At 37.8% G+C, this 24,786-nt stretch overlaps 3 protein-coding genes across 5 annotated transcripts in view; 1 reads left to right on the top strand and 2 right to left on the bottom strand.

The window, feature by feature from the left end:
- Positions 1–4,482: 4,482 nt before the first annotated feature.
- Positions 4,483–6,273, bottom strand: LOC121733393 (SUZ domain-containing protein 1). Its single transcript, XM_042123625.1, has 3 exons — positions 6,214–6,273; positions 5,839–6,131; positions 4,483–5,545 (listed from the first exon to the last, which is right to left on the bottom strand). The coding sequence occupies exons 1-3, from the start codon at positions 6,271–6,273 to the stop codon at positions 5,323–5,325; spliced, it is 576 nt and encodes a 191-aa protein (XP_041979559.1). The 3' UTR covers positions 4,483–5,322.
- Positions 6,274–7,769: 1,496 nt separating this feature from the next.
- LOC121733382 (DNA-directed RNA polymerase I subunit RPA1) lies at positions 7,770–13,742 on the top strand. Of its 2 annotated transcripts, none has more exons than XM_042123610.1 (3): positions 7,770–7,883; positions 7,986–12,164; positions 12,318–13,742. In XM_042123610.1, exons 2-3 carry the CDS (start codon positions 7,995–7,997, stop codon positions 13,119–13,121), a joined length of 4,974 nt encoding a protein of 1,657 aa, XP_041979544.1. In that variant the 5' UTR covers positions 7,770–7,883; positions 7,986–7,994; the 3' UTR covers positions 13,122–13,742. The 2 variants fall into 2 exon arrangements, with proteins under 2 accessions (XP_041979544.1, XP_041979543.1); XM_042123609.1 differs by having other exon boundaries at positions 7,770–7,890.
- Positions 13,743–14,095: 353 nt separating this feature from the next.
- LOC121733384 (putative inorganic phosphate cotransporter) overlaps positions 14,096–24,786 on the bottom strand; it is a 57,710-nt gene continuing 47,019 nt past the window's right edge. For both annotated transcript variants that reach the window (XM_042123612.1, XM_042123611.1), the window contains exons 2-11: positions 21,043–21,221; positions 20,397–20,515; positions 19,939–20,068; positions 19,737–19,824; positions 19,204–19,430; positions 18,828–18,977; positions 17,451–17,583; positions 15,936–16,057; positions 15,396–15,515; positions 14,096–15,140 (exon numbers count right to left, since the gene is read on the bottom strand). In XM_042123612.1, coding sequence (XP_041979546.1) covers positions 14,931–15,140; positions 15,396–15,515; positions 15,936–16,057; positions 17,451–17,583; positions 18,828–18,977; positions 19,204–19,430; positions 19,737–19,824; positions 19,939–20,068; positions 20,397–20,515; positions 21,043–21,221 — 1,478 coding nt within the window. In that variant the 3' untranslated portion in view covers positions 14,096–14,930. The remainder of the gene's footprint in view (positions 15,141–15,395; positions 15,516–15,935; positions 16,058–17,450; positions 17,584–18,827; positions 18,978–19,203; positions 19,431–19,736; positions 19,825–19,938; positions 20,069–20,396; positions 20,516–21,042; positions 21,222–24,786) is intronic.

The following is a 24,786-nucleotide window of genomic DNA, read 5'->3' as shown; positions in this document are numbered from 1 at the left end:
ACATTTTTAACCGACTTCCAAAAAGGAGGAGGTTATATATTATTTTTTTTGTATGTTCAACCATAACTTCACCGTTTGTGGACCGATTTCCATGATTCTTTTGTTGTTGTACAGGGTTGAATCCGAATTTGGTTCTATGTTCACAAAAGTGGTGATAGGATCTATGAGGCATCGAGAGGACTCCTTGAAAAGAGGATGGGCAAAAATGTATGGAACCTGGGACCATCCACCAATGGCATTGAAATATGTGTCATCGGATAGGTATCTTGAATTGAAACAACAATTGCTAAGATACATTTGTTATTACAGCTGTCCGTTCCGAGTTATGAGACTTGTAAGTTCAAATAAAAAGGTTACGTTTATCCAAGGCTAGCCAAGCTACTTGATTACCCAAGCTATTTTATTAGCTTCTTTTCTCTGAAAGTCTGCCCTCCTGTCATTTAAGCACTTGCTTTTTACATAATTGTAGAGGATGTTTGTGTTTGTTCACTTTGTGGCGTATATGACCTTGTGCGTATGTGAAAGTGGTTTATAATAGCTACAGCTATTTAAAAATTGGCGAACACGTAAGGCAGCGCTCTATTAAAATATTTTGGTCGTAGCAGCTTTAAATCTCGTTTAAGGCTGCCGTTCACCACTTCCACTACCCAGCGGCATACTGTAAGGGCCGCGCTACACCGGAATGGCAGCGGCGAGGCGAGCACTTTCAGTGTCATATGATTTTAAACTTTATCTTTATTATTGTAATACATAGTATCGCTTGAGAAGTCTACGGCCGCTCGTGGCCGCTGGAGGCCACCGGCGGCTGCGATTTCTCAAGCGATACTATGTATTACAATTATGAAGATAAAGTTTAAAATCATATGACACTGAAAGTGCTCGCCTCGCCGCTGTCATTCCGGTGTTGCGCGGCCCTTACAGCTCGAGCTTCATTTGCCTGTTCTGTTTTCTCCACGGTCTTTAGGATCTTCTCTATTTTTCATGTTTTTTTTAATATCTTTGGAAATAAATATTAAGAAACAAATATGTTCGGTTAAATAGATTTTAATATATATTTACTAACAATTTATTCAAATAAAATGTATAATTATCCTAGTTAATACTTATATTTCGATGAAATAGATTTTTTTCGGACGTGAGTTTGTAAATTAATTACAGCCAAAATATTACGTTTTATTAAAATGTTTATGGTTTAAGGTATTTTAAATATTGTGCTTTATATCTCATATTTTTAACACTTCGTCATTATATTGGAACTAGGTAAACCGTGAGTCACGGAATAACAAATTGGGGTTTATCCTCGCCTTAAGATGACCTAAAAAGTATGAAATAATTCTTATTCTTCATTAATGCCTTTTTTAAAATTCGACTAAATCTCAACGAATTCACTCAATTTTCATTCTTTTGAAGTCGGTACTGGCTAAGTTCTCTCTCTCTCTCGGTACTGGTCAAGTATCTCAGTTGTGGGCTGGTACCGACTTCAAATGAATGATTGAGTACAGAATTCGTTGAGATTTAGTCGAATTTTGAAAAAGGCACTTATGAAGAATAAGAATTACTTATTTATTTCATACTTTTAGATCATCATAAATATAGTGTTTTTTCATTGTAAGTTGGGTTACATTTTTTGTTTAAAATAATAATTATTATACGGGAAATAATTCAAAAATTTTGTCCGCCTTGGGTCAATTTTGACCATCATTCATCAACTTTTTTTATTTATTAAATAAGGGGGCAAGCGAGCAAACGGGTCACCTGATGGAAAGCAACTTCCGTCGCCCATGGACACTCCCAGCATCAGAAGAGCTGCAGGTGCGTTGCCGGCCTTTTAAGAGGGAATAGGGTAATAATAGGGGAGGGTAGGGATGGAAAGGGAAGGGAATAGGGGAGGGTAGGGAAGGGAATAGGGTAGGGGATTGGGCCTCCGGTAAACTCACTCACTCGGCGAAACACAGCGCAAGCGCTGTTTCACGCCGGTTTTCTGTGGGAACGTGGTATTTCTCCGGTCGAGCCGGCCCATTCGTGCCGAAGCATGGCTCTCCCACATTATGAAAGACCCGTCACTTCTGTATCCAGACCTATGTTAGAAAGGTGTTGTATTAGTTACATTTAAATCTATTTATCACAATCCTCATTTAAACTAACATTTACGTCTATTACGTAATATATCACAGATAAAGCCGGTTACTATATAATACTAGAATTTGAGAAATTAGATGGAACAAGAATTAATTTTGTCTTCTTTTCAAAGTTGTGTTTGGCACTGGTTATCTTTTTTGTCCCCAAAGACAAATTTGCCCCGTTGACAACTTTGCCCCAGATTTGCAATTTAGCTCAAAAACTATCTTGCCTAACGAATGCTAATTTTGCTCTACAGATAATCTCGCCCCTTAGATCAGTATGTCCCATCCTAACTCAGTAAAGTAACATTAATTTCTATTCCTCTCTTTCTTATTCAATATAAAGTGAAAGAAAAATTAAGTTAAAATTACTAAGAGTGGGTTGCACCAGAGGCGTGGGTAAAGTTAAAGTTAAAAATAGTCCAAACACCCCATATTCTCATGTCGTATGAGATCTGTCAATTTTTCCGGTTATAGTTAAGGTTAAAGTTAAAGTTAGTTCGTGCAATCCAGTCTAAGACTGGATTGCACCAACTAACTTTAACTTTAACTGTAACTTTAACTTTGACTACAGTGCAAAATGTCAAATCTTTGGGTAAAGTTAAAAATGGACGCCATCAAGACGCCATATTTAACTATAACCATAGAGCTCGACAAGGTTTTAAATGCATGTGGCGAAAAAAGGAACTAACGCTGTCATCATACAAAAACCGCAATTTTTGACAGTTCTCCTTTACCCGCAGCGCCCCCGCCCACGCGCACGTATAACCTTGTTGAATCAGCTGTCATCTGTCAATTTATCCGGGCAAAATTAAGGGTAAAGTTATTTTGTTTTGTAACCGTACACGTCTTGTTACTTCACCAGACCTTCGCTATATAGAGCAAAGTCCTCTAAGCCACTCTGACATTGGCAACTCACCGAGGCGGCCATTTTTAAAAGAAGAAGAAGAAGGGTAAAGTTAAAGATAAATTTACCTTAACTATAACTATAACTTTAACTTTACCCACGCCTCTGGTGCAACCCAGTCTTAGTATTAAAATTGAATATACAAGTCTTGACCAAATAAAAAATAATAAAAACTTTTTATACCTTTTAACATAGAAGACTTGAGAGGCGTTGATACAAAACCACTAAATAAAAATAATAGTAAATTGTATCAAAATATAGTGAATAATTTGCAATGTTGTTCTAATAAAAATAAATATGAAATGTAATAATTTGGTTATTGTATCAAATTAAAATACCAAAATAAATAAAAACATAATATAATAAGAGTTAAAACAGATGCAACTTATTTCATACTTTTGACTAAGCACCATAATATATTAATTAAAACACATAACTCTCATAAAGAGTAAAAATGTCCAAAAGCATTCGGACTTCACACCAAAATCATTTGAATAATATTATACAACATACAAAAATACTAAATAGCTGCTTAGAACATGCAATTATGATCTATTAAATTGCATTGTTCTAAGCAGCTATAAAAATTAGAAAGTCAAATGTAACTCAATAACTTAAAAAGTGCAAGTCAGTTTACATTGTAAAGTCCGGTCGCCAGAAAGAGAGAATTCAGAATCTATTTCACTTGCACACTAGTACCAATATTTTCACGCGAGTGTAAAAGCAGTGGTATAGTCCGTCAAGAAAATGAAGAAATTAAAAAGTGGCAACATCGTAGTGTCATCCCTTTCAAATCAATCTATAAAAAGGGATGACACTACGATGTTGCCACTTTTTATTTTTCTTTACTTTCTTGACGGACTATACTAAACCTTTTTTGGCCACAAACACGTTTTGGTGTTGGTGTCGCAGGCTGCAACCAAAATTTTTTAGGGTTAAAAAAATAATGTTCACGGCTTTGCTGTATTTTGCTGGCGAGCATGAATTTCAAAACAGGTCTTCACGCGGGCAGGTTGATTATAGCTGGACAAGAGCCTTATGTTTATACCCGAAAATTATATTTAAATGTTGCCAATTTAAAAATTCAAATAATTTTGAGAGTTATACATTAACTTTAACCTAAATTATACATTAACTTATCACTATAATATACAAAAAGTGGATTACAATATGTAATTGTCATTAAACCGAGCATGGCAAGTATATACAATTGAGATAGAATACTTGGTAGATTTACTGCCGCACTGAGAGACGAATATTTACTTAACTTAACAGTAATTAAATCAAGAATTAGACGGATAATAATGTGTCAACATCTTCATTTAATTACAGTTAGAAATTAATATATTTTGTCTCTGAATGCAGCATTTAGTGCCAATTTCAACAGTGCCTGTTGAAGTTAACAATCTAGAAATATCTTGCTAATGACATGTTCAACAATAACAGACAGTGTCAAATTTGGGAATTAGGCACATAGAAATATCCTGCATATTATGCTACCTAAAGGCTGCCTTCAATATAACCATAGAAATGGATCTTAAGAATTCAAAATGACAGGTTTGTAAAGAAAATCTACCATTTTGGTTTTTTATCTTGTAATACAATCTGTAATAGTTTGTACTATATCCTGGTGGTTGTCTTTTTCACTGACGTACGAAAATAATACTATCACCTTTTTATCGCGTGATACAATGAGATAGCAATTTTTTTGTCCATAAGTAAAATAGTAAGAGATAGGTCGTATTGACCTATCCCTTAATTAGATTAATGCAATCTGTAGCCTGACTACAGTGTGTAATACAAAATAATTTTATTGTGGTCATAATATTATCGGTACTGGTATAGAGGAGCCATTACTTATCAAGTTTGTAGCCAGTCTTACCCAAAGTATTGTCTAGCCTATGACTTCTACAATTGTTCCCAGACATGAGTTATAAATATTAAAATGTATATTCTATTCTACAAGAAAAACCTTAACTGTATTTTTATCATGTGGAAGTTTTTGCGTGTGATTTAAATATAAAAAAAATTAAAACAAGAATGCTGCATTTCATTACAATAATTGAAACTTAAATTAATAAATATATTTTATCAACATTGAATTGCATAGAATTATTTCCACAAAAACTTCACACATTAAACAAAATACACATTTTACAGGAACAAAACACTTTGTCACAGAATATGACGATTGTATACAGAGTAACACATCCAGCTAGGTAAGAAATATAAAACTACATCGTAACAATAATGATTGACAAACGGCAACGACCAAGTCCCTCGGTATTGGTAATGCTACCTACGCACAAACCCCTTAGTGCCGTCTGGACACCGGGGAGTCCTGACCACTAGCACTCCAGGGGGGAGGGGTGACGGAAATATCCCCGTTGTAGCCTCTGGTGGAAGCCTCACTAGGACTTTCTTTTCTTTTTTGTTGTGATTGTCATTGTTCTTATGTCTACCACCATGATTATCATTTAAATTATTTGCTTGCAACTTATCTTGCAACCGGCTTAAGCTGTAACAAAAATAAGTATAAATATACTAATCCAATAATATAGCTAGATTAAAATTATAATAAACTATCTATAGGTGCACCACACTAAAAAAAAGAAAGTATTTTCATTCCACATTGAACTATAATGATAAAATTGCTACTACTACTGCCCTACTTTGCTAGTTTATCTAAATGAGCTTGCAAAGCAGAGCCTAGCTACTTTTTCTGCTAAAGAACTTCTTTAGGCTGCTTTTTATTGATGTGATATTTTACAAACCAAAGATTCTGAAACCCATAAAGTATTGATGGCTTACTTATCGTCGATAACGTCCTCGGGGCTTCGCGCCTCGCCGAGTATACGTAGACGCTTCTCTTCATACTCCTTCTGTCTTTGTTCCAATGTTTTGACAGGGCGCGCTCTGTTCTCCCCATTCAACTGCCCGCTCGACAGCGCCGAAGGCCGTTTCAGTATACGAATAGCTGGTTCTGGCATCACGCACTGAGATCCAATGCAGGCGTTTTCTTCGACAATTACGTTTGTAACCTTGCAACCTTTCAATGCAGTAACGGGTGGCACACTGGACATGAGCTTTATCTTTTGGTCTAACTGAAAGAATTATGTAATTATATAATTTATCGTCAGTATAAAGGTCACAAGAATTTAGAATTAGATATAACACTGAACTTACGCCAATTTCGTCCATATCTTCCCAACTTTCACATACGTCAACTTCATCCTGCGCCGCCATTTTGACCAATTTTGACTTGCGACTGGTTTTTTTTTTATCAGTTTGGATAATTATTTTATCGTCAAGTGCACAAAGAACACAAAATAAAGGTCCAAAAAGATGTACAAAAAAGATAAACAGGCAATAAAAAATATCTAGATAAAGTTTAGCTTTAGAGTAGTTTAGACTTTAGAGTCTAGACTGATGACTCTAGAGAGTCTAAAATACTACCTACCACTAAAAATCAGAGATGCCGTTCTATTATGTTCGGGCCACACTAACGTCAAACGCCGTTAATTATCGCGTTGTTGGACGTTAGCCGTAGGTGTAGCCACAATTTAACGCGTTAATTTTCAACGGCGTTTACAATGCCGTTTGCCGTTTGACGATAGCTCTAGTGGCGGTACATCAAAGAGATTAACGCGATGAAGCGTCCACACTACGTATCGTCACTGTGCGTTGAGAGCCCGATGGGATCACACGTGTTGGCTTCGACTTGTACTTGCATAATGCATTTAAATCGCACGATTTTTTAAATTTAAATACGTACTTTGGTTATGGAGTCTTCACTCCACTCTAGTTACTCCTAATGAGAAAGTAATTGCTTTTTTTTGAGATTTGGAAACCGAACCATGTTTGTGGGATCTGAAACTCAAAAGTTACAAGAATCGTGGAATGCAAAGTGATGCTTGACGATGAATAATAGAATTACCTTTTGAAGAAATGAATTAACATTATAAAAAGATAAAAGCGACTTCAAAATTATACGTAATTTAGAATTAAATCTCCCTACCTCCAAAACTACTGAACCAATTTTGATGCAACTTGCACTATTCCCTAAGTTATATCTAGTATATATCTAGTACAACAAAAAAAGATTTACTGAATACGCAATGGTAGTTCCAGAAGTATGCGAACACAAACATAAAAACGTACATACATACATACTTACATACATAAATACCTACACTTTTGAAATAATTTGGCACATTCGTTCAGACGCTGATATACGAAAATTAAGCAGTTCTGGAATATTACATACATATGCGTCGAATTGATAACCTCCTTTTTATGAAGTCGGTTAAGTAAAATCAACGCCGTTTTCAACGCCGTTTACAACGCCGTTGGGCATTAAACGTTGACCGTTCAAGTGTAGCCACCCACTTTACGCGTTAAAATTATCGCAATAATTGTCGCGTTGTTGGGCATTGACAAACGTTAGTGTGGCCCGAACATTATAGAACTAAGAACTACAAAGTACTTTGTGGATGAACTGCATGAATTTACTAATTAGAATAATTATAAATAAAAGACCTTCTCTCATAGATAATACAATATAAATAGAGAACTTCTATAATAATTTTATAAATTAGTGACTTCAAGTTCATGGCTCATGCAGTTCATGGCACTTCATGAATCAATCCCATAGCTATGCACAAAAAAGTGATAAAAAACAAGTTGTACTTGTCAGTTATGACTTATGACAATACAAATGTCATTTTATTTTCCCCCACATGTGATTTGTTTTGATTTTTCAAGTAGAGAATCGGATTCAATTATTATAAGAAATTTTATAATAATAGACACCAGTCTACACATAATATTTGTAACGGCTTAAGTGCTGTAGCAACGTAAGTTGTAAGTCATTTTCTATTCGTACTTAAGGACTTTGTTTACTCGGAGAGGTTATAACATTTTGTTTCCAATACTTACATCATTTTAACCGTTTGCAGGCCAGCAAGATGGAGTTTCAATCGGGCTTAAAGTCTTCTTTAACGGGGAAGACCTCTGTCGACCCCGAATCTGTACAGTTTCTTATGTTTACGGATGAAGATGTGCGGAAACTCAGTGTGGCAAAGATCACCAACTCCATATCTTTTGACTCCATGGGCAATCCAACAGTAGGAGGGTTGTACGACCCCGCGTTGGGGCCTACTAGAGAACGGGATGACTTCTGTGTAACCTGTTCAAACTCATTGCTTCATTGTCCAGGTCATTTTGGCCACATTGAGCTGCCCCTGCCAGTGGTTAATCCGTTGTTCATCAAAAATATATACACACTATTCCGCGTTACGTGTCTAAAATGTCACAAGATACAAATGGATGATAAAATGAAGTTTATTTTCAAACTGCAACTGGATTTGATTGATGCTGGACATGTCACTGCTGCGTTAGACTTGGAGAGCTTCATAGGAGACGTCAAAGATTACAAAAGTGAAACATCCCCAGATAAACCAAATAAAGTTATCCGAAAGTGTCAAAAGCTGCTGAAAAAGAGAGATGGTGTTTTGGAGACATTTCAAAATAAGAATGTGGATAAACTCAGGTCAAAGATAATAAATAACTATTTCAGAGCTATTAATGTTGCTAAAACTTGTATATACTGTAGAAGTAAGTTAATAAAAGTCACCACATCAGACAATAAAATAATGTATAACATGAACGCAGAGAGCAAAGAGCAGGCTAAGGAAGGTGGGAAGGGTATTAAGATATTGATGCCAGATGACATTAGGCGGACATGTCATACAATAGAAAAAAATGACGGTGACATTCTCTGCAATGTGATGCCCGTCCTAAAGCATGCTACATCTAAACCTGCCACTGATACATTTTTCATGCAAGTTGTACCAGTACCACCACCATCTGTCAGGCCGTGCAATGTCTTACAAGGCGAGCTAGTGGAACACCCCCAGTCTCATATTTACAAGGCAATTCTTTCTCTTGCATACAAAGCCAGAATTGTTTTACAGGTGCTAGCATCTTCAAACCATCAGAAGACTGTTGACAGCTTGGATGTAGCAAATAGGCAAGCTTATGATAGCATAATGGGTAAGTCTACCCCTGAAAAAATGCATTCTATATGGCAGGAGCTCCAAAAAAGCATAATACAGCTGCTGAGCTCCGAAGGAGGTGGTGTTAATAGCCCTGGCCTGAAACAGATACTCGAAAAGAAAACTGGAGTTATAAGAATGCATATGATGGGTAAAAGAGTCAACTTTGCAGCCCGATCTGTTATCACACCTGACCCCAATGTAGACATTGATGAAATAGGTATACCAGACGTTTTTGCCACTAAATTAACCTACCCAGTGCCAGTTACAGAATGGAATGTAGAAGAACTTAGGAAAATGGTTATAAATGGCCCAAATGTTCATCCCGGTGCTGAAAAACTAGAAACCGAAAATGGAAGGGTTATAAGAATTCCACCTGACTCACTACAAAAACGAAAAAGTCTAGCCAAAAAACTACTTACACCCGATGAATTCAAATCTTCTGGCTTGAAAACAGTACATAGACATCTCATAAATGGAGATGTGTTGATTTTGAATCGTCAGCCATCACTTCACAAGCCAAGTATGATGGCTCATAGGGCAAGAATTTTAAAAGGAGAGAAAACACTGAGACTTCATTACGCTAATTGTAAATCCTACAATGCTGATTTTGATGGTGATGAAATGAATGCACACTTTCCACAAAATGAGATAGCTAGGAGTGAGGCCTACAATATTATGTCAGTGACAAAGCAGTACCTAGTACCAAAAGATGGAACCCCATTGAGTGGATTGATTCAAGATCATGTAATTTCTGGAGTAAGAATGTCCATTCGTGGAAAGTTTTTCACTAAAGCGGATTATCAACAACTAGTTTTTCAGGCTCTGGCTAATCATAAGGGCAACATAAAATTGCTACCACCGACTATTCTCAAACCTGTCATGTTGTGGTCAGGGAAACAAGTTCTTTCCACAATCATAATCAACATTGTCCCGAAAGGGAAACCATGCTTGACTTTAATTGGTAAAGCAAAAATTAGTTCAAAAGCCTGGGAAACTGGTGACAGTAGGCCATGGAAAGCAGGAGGAACGCCTTTTACCAGTCCAGAAACCATGTCAGAAGCAGAGGTAGTAATTAGGAATGGAGAACTTCTGTGTGGAGTCCTTGACAAAACTCACTACGGGGCTACCCCTTATGGTTTAGTTCACTGTATGTATGAACTGTATGGCGGTGACAGCTCTAGTGCTCTGTTGAGTTCATTTTCAAAAGTTTTTACATTCCATTTACAATGGATCGGCTTTACGCTTGGTGTGAAAGATATTTTAGTTGTTGAGGAGGCGGACGAAAAACGAAATGATATAATCAATCTTGTAAGAAATATAGGAAAGGTCGCAGCAGTGAAGGCGACAGATCTACCTGCCGATGTAGACGAGGTTAAGCTTAAGGAGAAAATTGGCGAAATGCTCACAAAAGATCCGAAATTCCGTGCCAACTTGGACAGACAATACAAGAATATGCTCGACTCATACACAAACAATATAAACACTGTCTGCTTAAAAGAAGGTTTGTTAGAAAAGTTTCCAGCAAACAATCTACAGCTCATGGTACAATCAGGAGCGAAAGGTTCGACAGTAAATACTATGCAAATTTCCTGCTTACTTGGACAAATTGAACTCGAGGGTAAGAGACCTCCCCTCATGATATCTGGGAGGTCCTTACCCAGCTTTACGCCGTACGATATAACTCCCCGAGCTGGAGGTTTTATTGACGGACGATTTTTGACTGGAATTCAACCCCAAGAGTTCTTCTTCCATTGTATGGCTGGTCGAGAAGGTCTTATCGATACCGCTGTTAAAACTAGTAGGTCTGGTTATCTGCAGAGATGTTTGATTAAACATTTGGAAGGTTTAAGCGTGGCCTACGATTACACAGTTAGAGATGCCGACAGTAGCGTCATACAGTACGCTTACGGAGAAGATGGTCTCGATGTTCTCAAATGCCAATTCTTAAAGAAGAGTCAGTTTAAATTCTTGGACATTAACTCTAAAGCAGTTGTGGACAAATCAATTCTAAAACAACTGAACGAGGAAGATAACTCTAAAGCCATCCTTAAATCCCAGAAAGCAATAAAGAAATGGAAAAAGAAATACGGTGATGACGTATTTAAAAAAGTGCGTCACAATGGATTTGCTAAGTTTTCTGCTGTGGCGAGAAACAACATCGATTTGGATGAAAAGCCAACTGATGAAACTCGAGATCCCTATTATTGGGAACTAGAAAAAATGTGGCGATCACTGGATGAGGAAGAAAGGCAACAGTACGATAACAAAATTTGTCCAGACCCAATTACAAGTAAAACCTCCCCCGAATACAAGTTTGGAATGATCACCGAAAGATTAGACGGTCTAATTGAAAGCTATCTAAAGTCTAGAGGCGAAAGCAATGAGTATACCAGAAAAGAAAAGTTTAAAGAAATTATGAGCGCGAAGTATCTAGAGTCTATGGCGGCTCCCGGTGAACCTGTGGGATTATTGGCAGCTCAGTCAATCGGAGAGCCCTCAACTCAGATGACACTGAACACTTTCCACTTCGCCGGTCGTGGTGACATGAACGTGACGCTGGGTATTCCGCGACTTCGAGAAATTTTGATGACAGCGTCCGCGAAACTCAAAACGCCCAACATGGATATACCATTCTACCAGAACCTACCCGATTTGAACAAGAAAGCTGAGAAACTGAGGCGAAAGATGAACAGAGTGACGGTCAGTGATGTTCTAGAGAAGATCGACGTGAGCTGTGAAATAGTCGTACATCCACACAGGGAACTGAAGACGACGATGCGCTTTTCTTTCCTACCGCATTCGCAATATAAAGCGCAGTACATAGTGAAACCGGCGCAGATAATAAAACACATGCAGAAGAAATTCTTCAATGAAATGTTCACGACGATCCGTAAACAAGCTAAGACTACTTCGGGAGTTCTGTGGTCTACTGAGAAAAAGGAAAGAAAGAGGAAAGGCGATGGGGACGATGATGAAGAGGAGGACAATGTTAAAGAAAACGTGAAAACCGCTGAAGCTGATGTGGATATAGACAGTTCAGATGAGGAGGGACCTAATGACGATGAAGACAATACAGATGTAAGTTTTAAAGCATTTGACATATCGCTCATTGCTTAATAACTCTACAATTAAACATTTGCATCTTAATTAATTATTGTTGCTATTATAACATTAGTAATAAATTATTAGCAACAATAATATATTTGACTGCAATTAATTATTACATTTCAGGTTAAAATCCGCAATAAGAGAGCAGAGGAGCAGGAGTATGAAGATCCGGAATCTGAAGAGGAGGAGAAATCAGACGACGAAGACCAAATCGACGAGCCGAAAGACGACGACGTCGTCGAAATGAACGACGATGACATCACTATGGAGGAGAGCAAAATAATGGCGAATGTGGTCGAAAGCGTTAGCAATGCGACCAACTACTCCTACGATACCAAGAAGAATCTGTGGTGCGAACTAACCGTGCTCTTCCCTATAACGTTCCTAAAGGTAGACCTATCCCAAGCCCTTAGGAGCGCAGCAATGAGATCGGTAATATACGAGATTAAGAACATAAGACGGGCCATTACCAACAAAGAGAAGGATGTACTGTATCTCAAGACTGAGGGCATCAACATCGTCCAAATGTTCAAATACAAGGACTGCTTGGATCTCAACAAGCTTTACAGCAACGATATCCATGCCATCGCAAACACTTACGGCATAGAAGCGGCTAACAAAGTCATAATTAAAGAAATTCAGAATGTGTTCAACGTTTATGGAATTGAGGTGGATCCCCGACATTTGTCGTTGGTGGCCGATTATATGACATACAACGGAGTTTTCGAGCCCATGAGTCGGAAGGGAATGGAAGCGTCGACGTCGCCGTTGCAACAGATGTCGTTCGAATCGTCGCTAATATTTTTGAAGGAAGCTGTGCTCAATTCCAAAAAGGATTGCCTGCGATCGGCGTCGAGTTGTCTCATGTTGGGACAGCCTTGTAGAAGTGGTACAGGAGCATTCAGCTTACAACATTGTAGAGCGTGAGTGTTCAATAGATACTTTATAACACCATCAGCTAAAGCCTGACCATGAGTATAAAAACAACAAACTGAAAATTTACACTAAGCAAAATAAAAAAAAATATTAGTGCGACAAAATATTAACTCCATCAAATAGGGTTTATTCTCGGACAGGCTTTACAAGAAATATTTTTTGTGGGTATAATTTTTATGTTTAAAGATTTTAATGATGTAAGTTAATAAAACATACAAAGTTATTTCAATGGTTTTGTATTTAAAAACTGCTTACTATTATAAAATTTGTTTCACATTTTAAAAATAGTAGTTGTATTACAATTTTTGTCAATATATTTGCTTTGAGCATTGACAATATTTTACTATGGTAACATTTGTATTGTGATCTTGTATCAAATATAATAAAGCTAGTACAGAAATAATAATAAAATCGATTAACTATATATTTTGTTACACATATAACATGCGAGTAAATTTTTATTTCATAATTTAGATAAACATTGAAATATTAAATTGAAAAGATCACATTAGCTAGGGGTACCGGGTAGGTATGCTTCGTCTTATGTAATATAACAATCAACTTATAAATATCTTATCTAAGGCAACAACATTCGCTAAGCGAACAGTGAAATGGTAAAAAAATATTCACAACTTTAATTTTGTTGGCACAATTTGTGCCGCACTAATAGCCAGAGCCAATCTCTTTCCCCGCGTTCCATTTGATGTTAAAAACGATCAAAACGCTCAAAATAGGAGGTATTTTGAGCGTTTTGATCTTTTTAACCGACTTCCAACAACGAGGAGGTTATACGTTCGGCTGTGGTTTTTTTTTACATCAAATGGAACGCGGGGACAGTTGGCTATTTCATTGTTGGTGCTACAGTTAGCCAACCTCATTGTTCAGGCAATGGACATAGCCCATCTCACATGTATTTTGGTTCCTATGTTCAATAACTATTTTATGGGATTTATAAAAAATGGCGATTCAATTTTGTACTATATTATGACCATAGCCAACGATTTTAGTCTGTCATTTAACATATTATTGCATTCGAGTTTCTGCAATAATTAATAATTTTGTCTTATTTCGTTAGAAAGTCACTGGCTAGGACGGTAACAACTGCATTGGACCCTTTATCACACTTTTAAGGCTAATATTCAAGCTCTACAATACTTACGTGGTACTTATTTGCTAATAATAATTTCTACCCACATTTTGCCAAAAATTAATAATTTCAATGATAAATTAAAAATGGTTTTAAATGGAACGGTTTGATGGACGCAATAGATTCTAGTCAAAACGTGGGTAGTCGGAAGCATCTAATAATAATTTATACGTTAAATAAATATTACAATACAAGTTCCATGTTGAATGCCTAAAAAGAATCTATCACAGCCTCGCTTGATGTGCGTCTCGGGTGTGTTTTAAAATAAAACACACTGAACAGTATTCGTAGACTGCATGCTAAATAATTTTGAAAACAAAGTTACGCTTAATATCAGTGTCCTCCGCAAATATACATATTACTACTTATATTAAATATTATATTTCCAGTAGTATGGCTCGAAATGCATTTAAAATTCTAACATAGTCTCTCATAAACGTAACTACTAAAATATTAAAATATCCTGGCTCCTCTGGGGACTTCATATTTAGGCGATCTTTGTTTAAACGAATGGAAGTCTGAGAAATACCTACAAGCTTGCACTCTATTCTAAAAAGCTCGTTGGAACTCGTATTATAAAGAACATTTAAAATCGATTAAAATTGTTACGATTAAAAATGGCTGCATTCATAATAATCACTTATATACTGTAATTACTGCGCGGTCTCTGCTGTATTAGTGTCCATTTTCCGTTGTAATTTTTCCGCTTTCTTCGCTGCTGCCTTTTTGGCGATGGCTTCATCTTCCGCTGGATTGTCCCATTCCTGTCTTCGTCCGGAACCGAAGATGTTATAGAAGGTAGCGCAGAAGATGTATATTCCACCGGCGATGTAGAACACTTTTCTCCATTGCGCTTGAGTCGGCTGAAAAGAGAAATTACATTTAGCCGTTTTCATTATTTTTGGCCAACTGAGTACACAGTTACACTCATTGTGATTTGTGATCAATGACAATAATTTTAATAAACTGTTTTTCATAAAACTGTTAATAATATAAATACTACATAGTACCTATCTAAAACATTATCTACATAATTTTGTGTGGCTAACTTTACACATTTGTGTGACTAGTTTTTACAATTGGCTAATTTATCTTGTGGTAAAATGTACGTGGCTAACCTTGCCCTCGATGATGTAGCCGGCTACGATGGGAGCGAGCAGACCGGTGAGGTTGGCGAGGCAGTTGGTAAACGCCATCAGGATGCCAGCGAACCGTGGTGAGATATCCAGATGGTTCACCTGGAATTATCAAGGATATAATTAGATTAAATACCAAGAAGATCTGGACTCTTGAGTGAATCTTGAACTTTCATATTTGGACTTTAGGTGTTCAACCAAGGTTTAAATTCGCCCCAGCCCGGATTAATTTCTTTATAGGGTCAAATGCGAAGAATGCTAAGATAAGACATCTTAGCATTTCACTGTCGCTAAATTTAGCGAGGGACATTTCGTGCTTTACAATTGATGCCAATGTCCTGGCCTTATATGTACAGTGAGCTTTAGACTTATGGGCAGACAGAAGACTCATAAGTCATAGGAATTGCAGTCCCTTACTTCGACAGTAAAACATTTTAGTTAAGAACCTAGAATCTAGATTATTGTTATCTCTCTCATTCCTCATGTACATGAAAGAGAAGGCACTAGCAATCACAGCCTCACCTTGAATCCAGAGTAGATACCGCCGTTGAGTCCGACGCCGACGGCCAAGATGGCGACAGTGGCGGCGGGGTCGCAGCCCGTGTTCGCCGCGATGAACAGTCCTATAGCGGGACCGTATTCGCCTGAGGACAGAACATATTTTAAAGTTTAAATAGTGATTTCGGGTACACAATTATTTATATGTACAAACATATAGTAGAAGGCTCCAAGAACAAGATGCTAGACTGGCTTATAACTGGATTCAACGTCAAACAAAACGTTTAGCTAAAGAATAGTCAAAATTCGAAAATAGGATTTGACATGAGGCGTTGCAATTAGGTAATGCAGACATAATTAATGCTTGCGAAAACTTAAACTGAACGAAGCAGATTAAATCCTTTCTACTCTCTTGACAGATCTCTCGGCTTCTTAGGTAACTATATAGGTAGGCCTTCCCCACCGACCATGATGATGTTGTGAAAGACCCTCGGAATCCGGGCAAATAAATCCGTCCACCTTTTGTATCTCTTTGTTACATCTTCATCATGTACCATCAAAGAAATTGATTCCTAGTCAGATGAGGGACCTACGTTGAACCCAGCCGACAGATCACAATTAACATTGAATTGACATGTTTTTAGGGTTCCGTACCTCAAAAGGAAAAAACGGAACCCTTATAGGATCACTTTGTTGTCCGTCTGTCCGTCTGTCAAGACCCTTTTTCTCAGGAACGCGTGGAGGTATGAAGCTGAAATTTATATCAATTACTCAAGTCTACTGTCCCTTGAAGCTGTGAAAAAATCAAACTTCTAAGCCAACGCAATCAAAAGATACAGCCGTTTATGCCGCAAATTTTCGACACTTGCAAGGGAATCAAAACCTACAGGGTGCTTCCCGTGAACTCAGAATCTTGAAATTTGGTACGAAGCAACGTCTTATAGCATAGATAAAGGAAAAATTACGAAAACCATAAATTTTTAGTTACATCACATAATATATTTTTTTTAATAATTTTAAACTTACTACCCATTTCCTCATAAACGCGTAGAGGTATTAAATTGAAATTCATACCAAATACTCAGGTCTATAATACCTTTAAGCTGTCGGAACCCTCGGTGCGCGAGTCCGACTCGCACTTGGCCGGTTTTTTTTTTATGAAATAAGGGGGCAAACGAGCAAACGGGTCACCTGATGGAAAGCAACTACCGTCGCCCGTGGACACTCGCAGCATCAGGAGAGCTGCAGGTGCGTTGCCGGCCTTTTAAGAGGGAATAGGATAATAGGGGAGGGTAGGGAAGCGGATTGGGCCTCCGGTAAACTCACTCACTCGGCGAAACCAGCGCAAGGGCTGTTTCACGCCGGTTTTCTGTGAGACGTGGTATTTCTCCGGTCGAGCCGGCCCATTCGTGCCGAAGCATGGCTCTCCCACGTAATCCGACCAAATGACATTGGTCCGCCATCTGCCTATGAATCAACTTCTCTGAAAGTACTTGTTCCAGTTGTTCCATCGACCACACAATTACTGTTGACACTCACCGATACTGTTGATGATCTTCCGGACCTGCGTGTGGTTGAACCTGCCGCTGGACAGCATCCAGTCCGCCACCACCGAGATGAACATGGAGAACAGCCACATGCATAGGTACGGGAGAGCCGATACGAAGCCATTCTGGAAAGATACGAGTAGGTAATATTAATGATGATGCTTGACCAGTGGTTCCGAACCTGGGGATAATTACCACCGGGGGGGTAAAACAGCTATTCTATAGGGGTAACAGAGGTGGTAACTAAAATAGATGAATAGGCAGAAAAAATATATATATTGTGTTTTTGTGTAAAATAATAGTAGGTCGGTACGCCGCATGGCGATCTCTCGCGTTCATTCGCGGTCAAGCGGGGAACAAGATAAATTTATTTTAATGGGGGGTAAATCAGTTTCTCTAACAGGCCATAACAGCTCTTCAACTCAACCTTTCTTACTCTACTCTACTCTACTTACTCTTCTTACTTAAGAATTCTTTAGACACAAATGAAACACAATTTTGCGTGCACTTTTTCCACTACATTCATTTATTACTATAATTTTTTACGAAATACACGACCGGCCGGGCCCCGAAACAATTCATCATCAGGTAAGTTTCAAAATAATTTTTATGGTTAAAAAAATAACGTTCATCAAAATTGGCGATTACTTTCAAATCGCCATTTCGTTTTTCACGACGACCTCGCACTATTTTGCCGGTAGGCCTGAATTTCAGAATGGTTTAACCAGCCTGCAGCCCGCGGGCCGTACGTTGAGCATAGCTGTTCTAGACGCTTCGAGCTTCGAACGCTTCATGTACCAAATGGAAGCATCCTTGCTAGAGCCTGGATTTCTCTGGAAATCTGCTAATTTAATGGAACGGTCGTTTAACAAATCGGCCAAACCGGCCACTTGCCGCGTAACTCAATAGAGTATCGTCCAATTGGCCTGTGACCTCCTGACATAAATGACTCATAACACGACATCTTATTTCATCTAGCCTCAAAGAAGCTGTAGTATATCTTTAAGTGATATACTACAGCTTCTTTCATACTAAGGCGTAAGCGGCAAGCGTCAATGGACACAATCTGTGAAATTTCTCTTTTTTATTTGGCAACCTTTCTTACGTCAATTTCAGATTTTTAACCAATTTTTATTACAATTTACATTTCCGTTAATAGATCCATACGTTGAATACTTATATAAATCAGAACCCATATTTTTGGAAGTTGGAAAATACTCTGGTTCTAAAATACAGAGTACAACATAGAAAATTTTGATACGGTAGCAAGGTTCCTCACTATTGAAATCAGGGATCCCCAACCTTATTACGCGGTGCTAAAATATTTCTCCCCTTCACCCCCTTTTTTTAAAACCCAAAATCCACTAACATCCTTGATGGAGAAGTGCAGCACTTGTCTCATGAAGGTCGGCAGCTCGGTCATAAGCGTCTCGTAGCCGTAGTTCTGTCCCATGTGCGCCAGCATGATCGCCCAGAACGGCGTCGATAGAAGAATCTTGCTCCAGGGAATTGGCGGGGACTGGAATTGGTAAAATTGATTATAACATAGAATTAAAAATGTGGGTAGAAAGAAATCTTTTTTGGGAAATATACATAAAATGAAATAGAGTCAACAACTAGCAATTGTAATAAAATGTTAAATAAAAACATTTTTTTATTATTTATAAAATATACATGTCATGACCAAAAAGGTCTCTAGATTATCAGAAAAAATCCAACTTAAAACAATGAGAAAATCAACTCACGCTGGATCCAGCGGCACCCCACAGCGAACTCAGAATGTACTTCTTCTCGTTTTCCTTGATGCTGGGACACTGTTCAGGGTCTTCCGACACGAACAGCAGGAAGGCGATACACCAGACGGTACCGATGAGACCAAACACGTAGAAGATGGACGGCCAGCCGCCCGCGAAACCGTACGCCGAGAGCAGACCCGAGAGAGGCATGGAGATCACTGTGCCGAATTGGGCTCCTGAAAGGTGGAACATAGAGTTAGAGTTTTTTTTTTAAGTTTGATTTTCGAACGTACTACGAAACGCGGCATCAATTTTGCATTGAAACGAGTCGATTTAATCGAGTAGAGATGTTGGTCGTGTACGACAGGCATGATCATTTTTCCTGAGCTCTATAGTGAGTAGTGACAAAAGCTCGAGGGTTATAATGTTTTTTCTCTTTTTAATATCGTGTCGCGTCAACTTAGGAGATGAATTTGAGGATTTCATAGGATACTGCCTATTATTATTATTTTCAATTTTATTTTGCTTATAAACGAACTTACCGGCATATACAGCTGCTCCCATCCGACTCCTCTCGTTGGGCGGAATCCATTTCGCTAACATCGCATGAGAACAGGGCACGATGGGACCCTGAAATTGTTTTTAATGTCAGGGGGTCGAAACATTTTTTATAAAATATTTTTCAAAACTTTTTTTTATTTGTTTGAGCTAAGACTCTCAGGTTTTGTAAGAGATTTTTCTTACCTCTCCCAACCCTTGGATGAATCGGACCAGAATGAGCCAGTAGTACCCGCGTTCAGCAGCCATGGGCACCAGCAGACCGAACACAGAGTTTATCAACATACCGATACCCAGGAAGAGACGGGCACCGAATCTGTAGCAAAAAATATAATAATTTTTAAGACAGGTAGAAAACTATTTTCAATTATATGTATAGATAGCTTGAATGAAAATAAAAAACGTATACCTATTGATAAATTGATAGCTTAAATTGGAAGCAATATTAATTCCGGACTCCAACCGAGACAAGCTAAGAAAAAAGCGAAGAGGTTTTTTTCTTGGCTTGTCTTTTACTCGTATGATTTTTTGTTAGCTTTTTGTATAATTTCTGTTTTATCATTATTCCATCAGTTTCATACTCAGCTGCAGATAAAACTCTCAATGTCTCTGAGTTGGTCTTTGTAGAGTTAGATGTTACAAACCTTTTAGACAGAATGCCGAACGGGATCTGTGTGATGACGTAGCCGTAGAAGAAGGAGGAGAGGATGTAGCCTTGAAGCGTCGACGACCAAACGTAGGTTCCGTCTTGCGTCTGCACCGCCTGTAAATATAACATATATGAATATAAACATTATATAGGTATTATAGAGAGCAGGGCAGCGGGTAGAGCAGGGGTCACCAAATGGCGCATCCAAACATTTTCGAAGGTGAACTTCGTTTAATTGCACCAATTTCACTTCAAACTTCAGACAGATAATTAGCAACAAAAATTATCACTTTTCTCATTGCTATGTAAATAAATACCTTTGTGATTTAATTATCTTTGTTTAAAAAATATTTTTTATAAAATGTGCGGACCGCGAAGGTCATTTCATTCCTTAAAATGGACCCCGAGCGAAACTAATTGGTGACCCTTGGGGTAGAGCATACACTTTAAATCATCGTCTTATAAAAGTTTGTTTAGCGATCAACGCATTGTAAATAAATAGTTAGGTATGTAGTAAGTAAATCTTCGGTTGAATCATTCACAAAGTTTGTTTTTTTTTTCTAATTTCACGCGAGTTTCTTGCACATCTAGAATTTGTCTTCCCTCTCTCTGCTCTCACTTGAAAAGCTATTAATACTTACACTGGTGCTATTGGAGTCCACGTTCCCGCACTCATTGTCCAGTGCCTCTTTGTCAACCGGAAGTGCAGTATGGTTGACCATGGCGACGATGGCTACGGACATGTTAGTGCGCATGATGTACGCGTTAGCCATGCCCAGGAACAGCATGAACGTGACCCAGTGCCGCGTGCCGAGGCCGCCTGAAAAAAAATAAACGTCATTTTTACTATCTATTTGGTCGATTAAATAAATTTTTTTGGTCATGGCCTATGACCAAAAAATATTCGACATGGGCAGTTATTTAAAGTTTTATTCATAAAAGTTAACTGAGTTTTACTTTGTTAGGTTTATCTACAGCACAGAAATGGATATCTACAGCCAATCCTTCTCTTTCATAAATAACGAGAAACAAGAGAACTAAGTATGTAATAACGTAATATTTAACACAGGGTTAACTTTAAGCCATAACTTGTTCTAAGAATATCGCTGAAAAAATATAAGAAATTCAAAGTAATTGCATTTAGTTTTACGACTAAAATGTGTTACGCAGACGAACTAAAAAAGTTCATGACGTCAATCTGTCCGTCGAATGAACACGGAACGGTCTATAAAGTTATCATCATCACTTCTCTACCCTCGAATTTAAGAACCCTAATCATATCATAGAAATAAAAATACTAATGTCAGGATTAGAATTAATACATTTTTATGAGTTTTGCGGAAAAAAGGTTTAGTGCCCCTGCCTAAATAAATATGCCAATTGTGATCGAATCCGAGGATATGAAAAATCTGTCGTCATGGTAACAGGAAACCCGGCAAGTTTCAACTGGCAACCAAGTCAGCACTTGGTAGGTTTCCTGGAATTTTCAAACTAAACATTGCCCCCGTCTTTGTTCGCATAAAAAACATTGTTAGTCTGTCAATAGCTGGGTCTCGGAACACGTAGAAATTCGGTATGATCTATTAATATCTATCCCTACTCTTTTGTTACTATAATATGGATCACTGGTGTGAAAATAATTGACTTTTATTTCATTTTTTTTAACCCCCGACAAAAAAGAGGGGTGTTTCTCTTTCACTCGCCTACAAAAATTTTCCTATCTCTTTTCTACAGGTATGCATTAAATTATGTTTAGCTACTATAACTCCTGCCCAAAGGACGGATCGTATCCGAAACACTACTCAGTAGCTCTACCATGAGTATAAATTTACGGTAGTCGGTATCGAGTATCGATAAATACTATAGTATTTATCGATACTCGATACCGACTACCGTAAATTTTTAGTATGGCAAATTTTACAGCGCCTCTAGCGGTTACTTGCGGAACTAAAATCGCCATACTAAATATTTACGTAGTCAGTATCGAGTATCCATAAATACTATAGGTGTAAACTCATGGTAGAGCTACAGTACTCCAAAACGAAGCTAATGGACGTGGGCAGAGAAGCGGCTAGTTTAAAGTGGAGCTGCATGCACCCGGACAGATGGGCAATGGGCATATCTAGTTACGGAGTGGCTACCGAACAGTCGGCGAAACAGAGGCATCTCCAAGAAAAGGTGGCGCGATGAACTAGACGCTGTTGATAAAGAGTGGCAAAATACAGCAAAGGATAAAGATTAAAGACATGTGGAAGGAAAGAGGGACGGCCTTTGCCCAGCAGTGGGACACCATCGGCTATTAATAATAATAATAAACATAACTTCTTGAAGGCTTCTAGACAAAATTCATGATTTCGGGTAAAAAGAATCTACAAAGACGAACTATAGTTTAAGTTTTTCAAAAACCTCTTAGTTTCTCTCGTCTCTACAAGAAGCTCTACATCCAGGCGGCCATTGTTAGCGTAGTTTATATGGACCTCTTTGGCCATTGTCCTATAATAATTATTATTTATTCTTTTTAATCGCGCACGCAACACTGTTGCTATCTCATGCAAAGAGACAAAAACGATCGGTCAGTGACCGCTATATTTCTCTATGTTCCGCGTCCCTACTTTAGACAACCAATAATCTTTACAAACCATATTTATATCTGGTAGCTTGTCGCAAACAAGCTAGGCATTTTCCCATTTTCCTAAAGAACAACCATCTTCTAAAATATCTTCTCCGATAAGGATACGCCGCGCTTGTACTAGGTTGATTAATATTATCATCTGTCATGTTTTTGACAAACTTCACATGTATTTATAAAGAAATCAACAAGGCTTTGAACCAATTTGAACTCAGTACGAAATAAATAAAACCCTGTATTTTATCTATAATATAAAGCCTATCTCTTTCATTTACACTTTACAGTATTAGGTATATATTACTAGCTATTTGACCGAGCTTTGCTCGGTATTCGATAAAACAAGAATAAAATGTCATTTTCTAAAAATGATTCCAAGCTAAATCGATTTATCGCCCCCGAAACCCCCTATATACTAAATTTCATGAATATCGTTGGAGCCAATTCCGTGATTCCAATTATATAGGTATAAGAATTGCTCGTTTAAAGGTATAAGATAAATTCACAGTCTAATTACATTAAGTTCGAAGTGAAAATGAAAATAAATAATCGGCCAAGTGCGAGTCGGACTCGCGCACGAAGGATTCCGTACCGTTATAGAGCGAAAATAAGGAAAAAATTGTGTTTTTTGTATGGGAGCCCTCCTTAATTATTTGTTTTATTTTAATTGTATTATTTAATATTAAAGTACACATATCATTGAGGATTTTGTGATAATCTCAAGTGTCTATAATATGTTGCCATTATGGATTACGAGCCAAAAAGACCAAAAAATAACGTTTGTTGTATGGGAGCCCCCCTTAAATATTAACTTTTTTTTTGTTTTAGTATTTGTTGTTATATAGCGGCACCAGAAATACATAATCTGTGAAGTCTAGCTATAGTGGTTCTTGAGTTACAGCCTGGAGACAAACAGACAGACGGACAGACACCGAAGTCTCAGTAATAGGGTCCCGTTTTTACCCTTTGGGTACGGAACCCTAGAATTACTACTAAATTACTAGATACTTTGACCAAAGCACAGAATAGAACATAATAGTACAAGTAACCAAAGACGCATTAAAATTAGGTGGACATTTGCAGCGACGACTCATATCAAATCAACCGCAGAATGCGCAATATAAAACACAATGGTCTCGTGAAATTGTCTGAATAAGGAAACGCGTCGACCTTGTAGAGATTATTCTATTACCGCTGAACGTCATCGAGCGAGAAAACACCTGATGGAAAGTCATTAATCATTATAAACCCAGAAAGAACTGGATGATGGATCTACCAGTTTATAATGTAGATATAGTACCTATCCGACACGAATAGGCCGGCTCAAGAAATATAACGACTATATCCATGCCCTTCAACATCGGTTAAGAGGTAACAGACAGACAGACTGATAGTTAGACTGCAAACACTAAACAGACAGATAGGCATTAAGATCAGGCAGACAAGCTTTAAAAGTTTATGATAATCAGTAGTAGGTAAATAGTAGGTTGAAAGCTACCACCAAATTCGAACAGGAATAGACAGTAGATTCAGAAGGTGTAAGTAGTCGATAATGTCTCCTTTGCCCTTTCATAGTTATCCTAGTAATTGGTAAAGGGCGCCAGACTGTCGCGATACTTAACCCCATAGCCATAATACTTATACAATACGTATATTTATTCGTCTATCCCATAGTAAAGATAATATAGATCATAATATTGTAACCCATTAGAATGTTTCATGAATGAATGAATGTTATATGACGTTTTCGTGATTGCAT

Source organism: Aricia agestis, chromosome 13, assembly GCF_905147365.1.
Source record: "Aricia agestis chromosome 13, ilAriAges1.1, whole genome shotgun sequence".
Lineage (NCBI taxonomy): Eukaryota > Metazoa > Arthropoda > Insecta > Lepidoptera > Lycaenidae > Aricia > Aricia agestis.
Note: the sequence above shows the minus strand (reverse complement) of the source record. Positions and strands in the feature narration are given on the sequence as shown.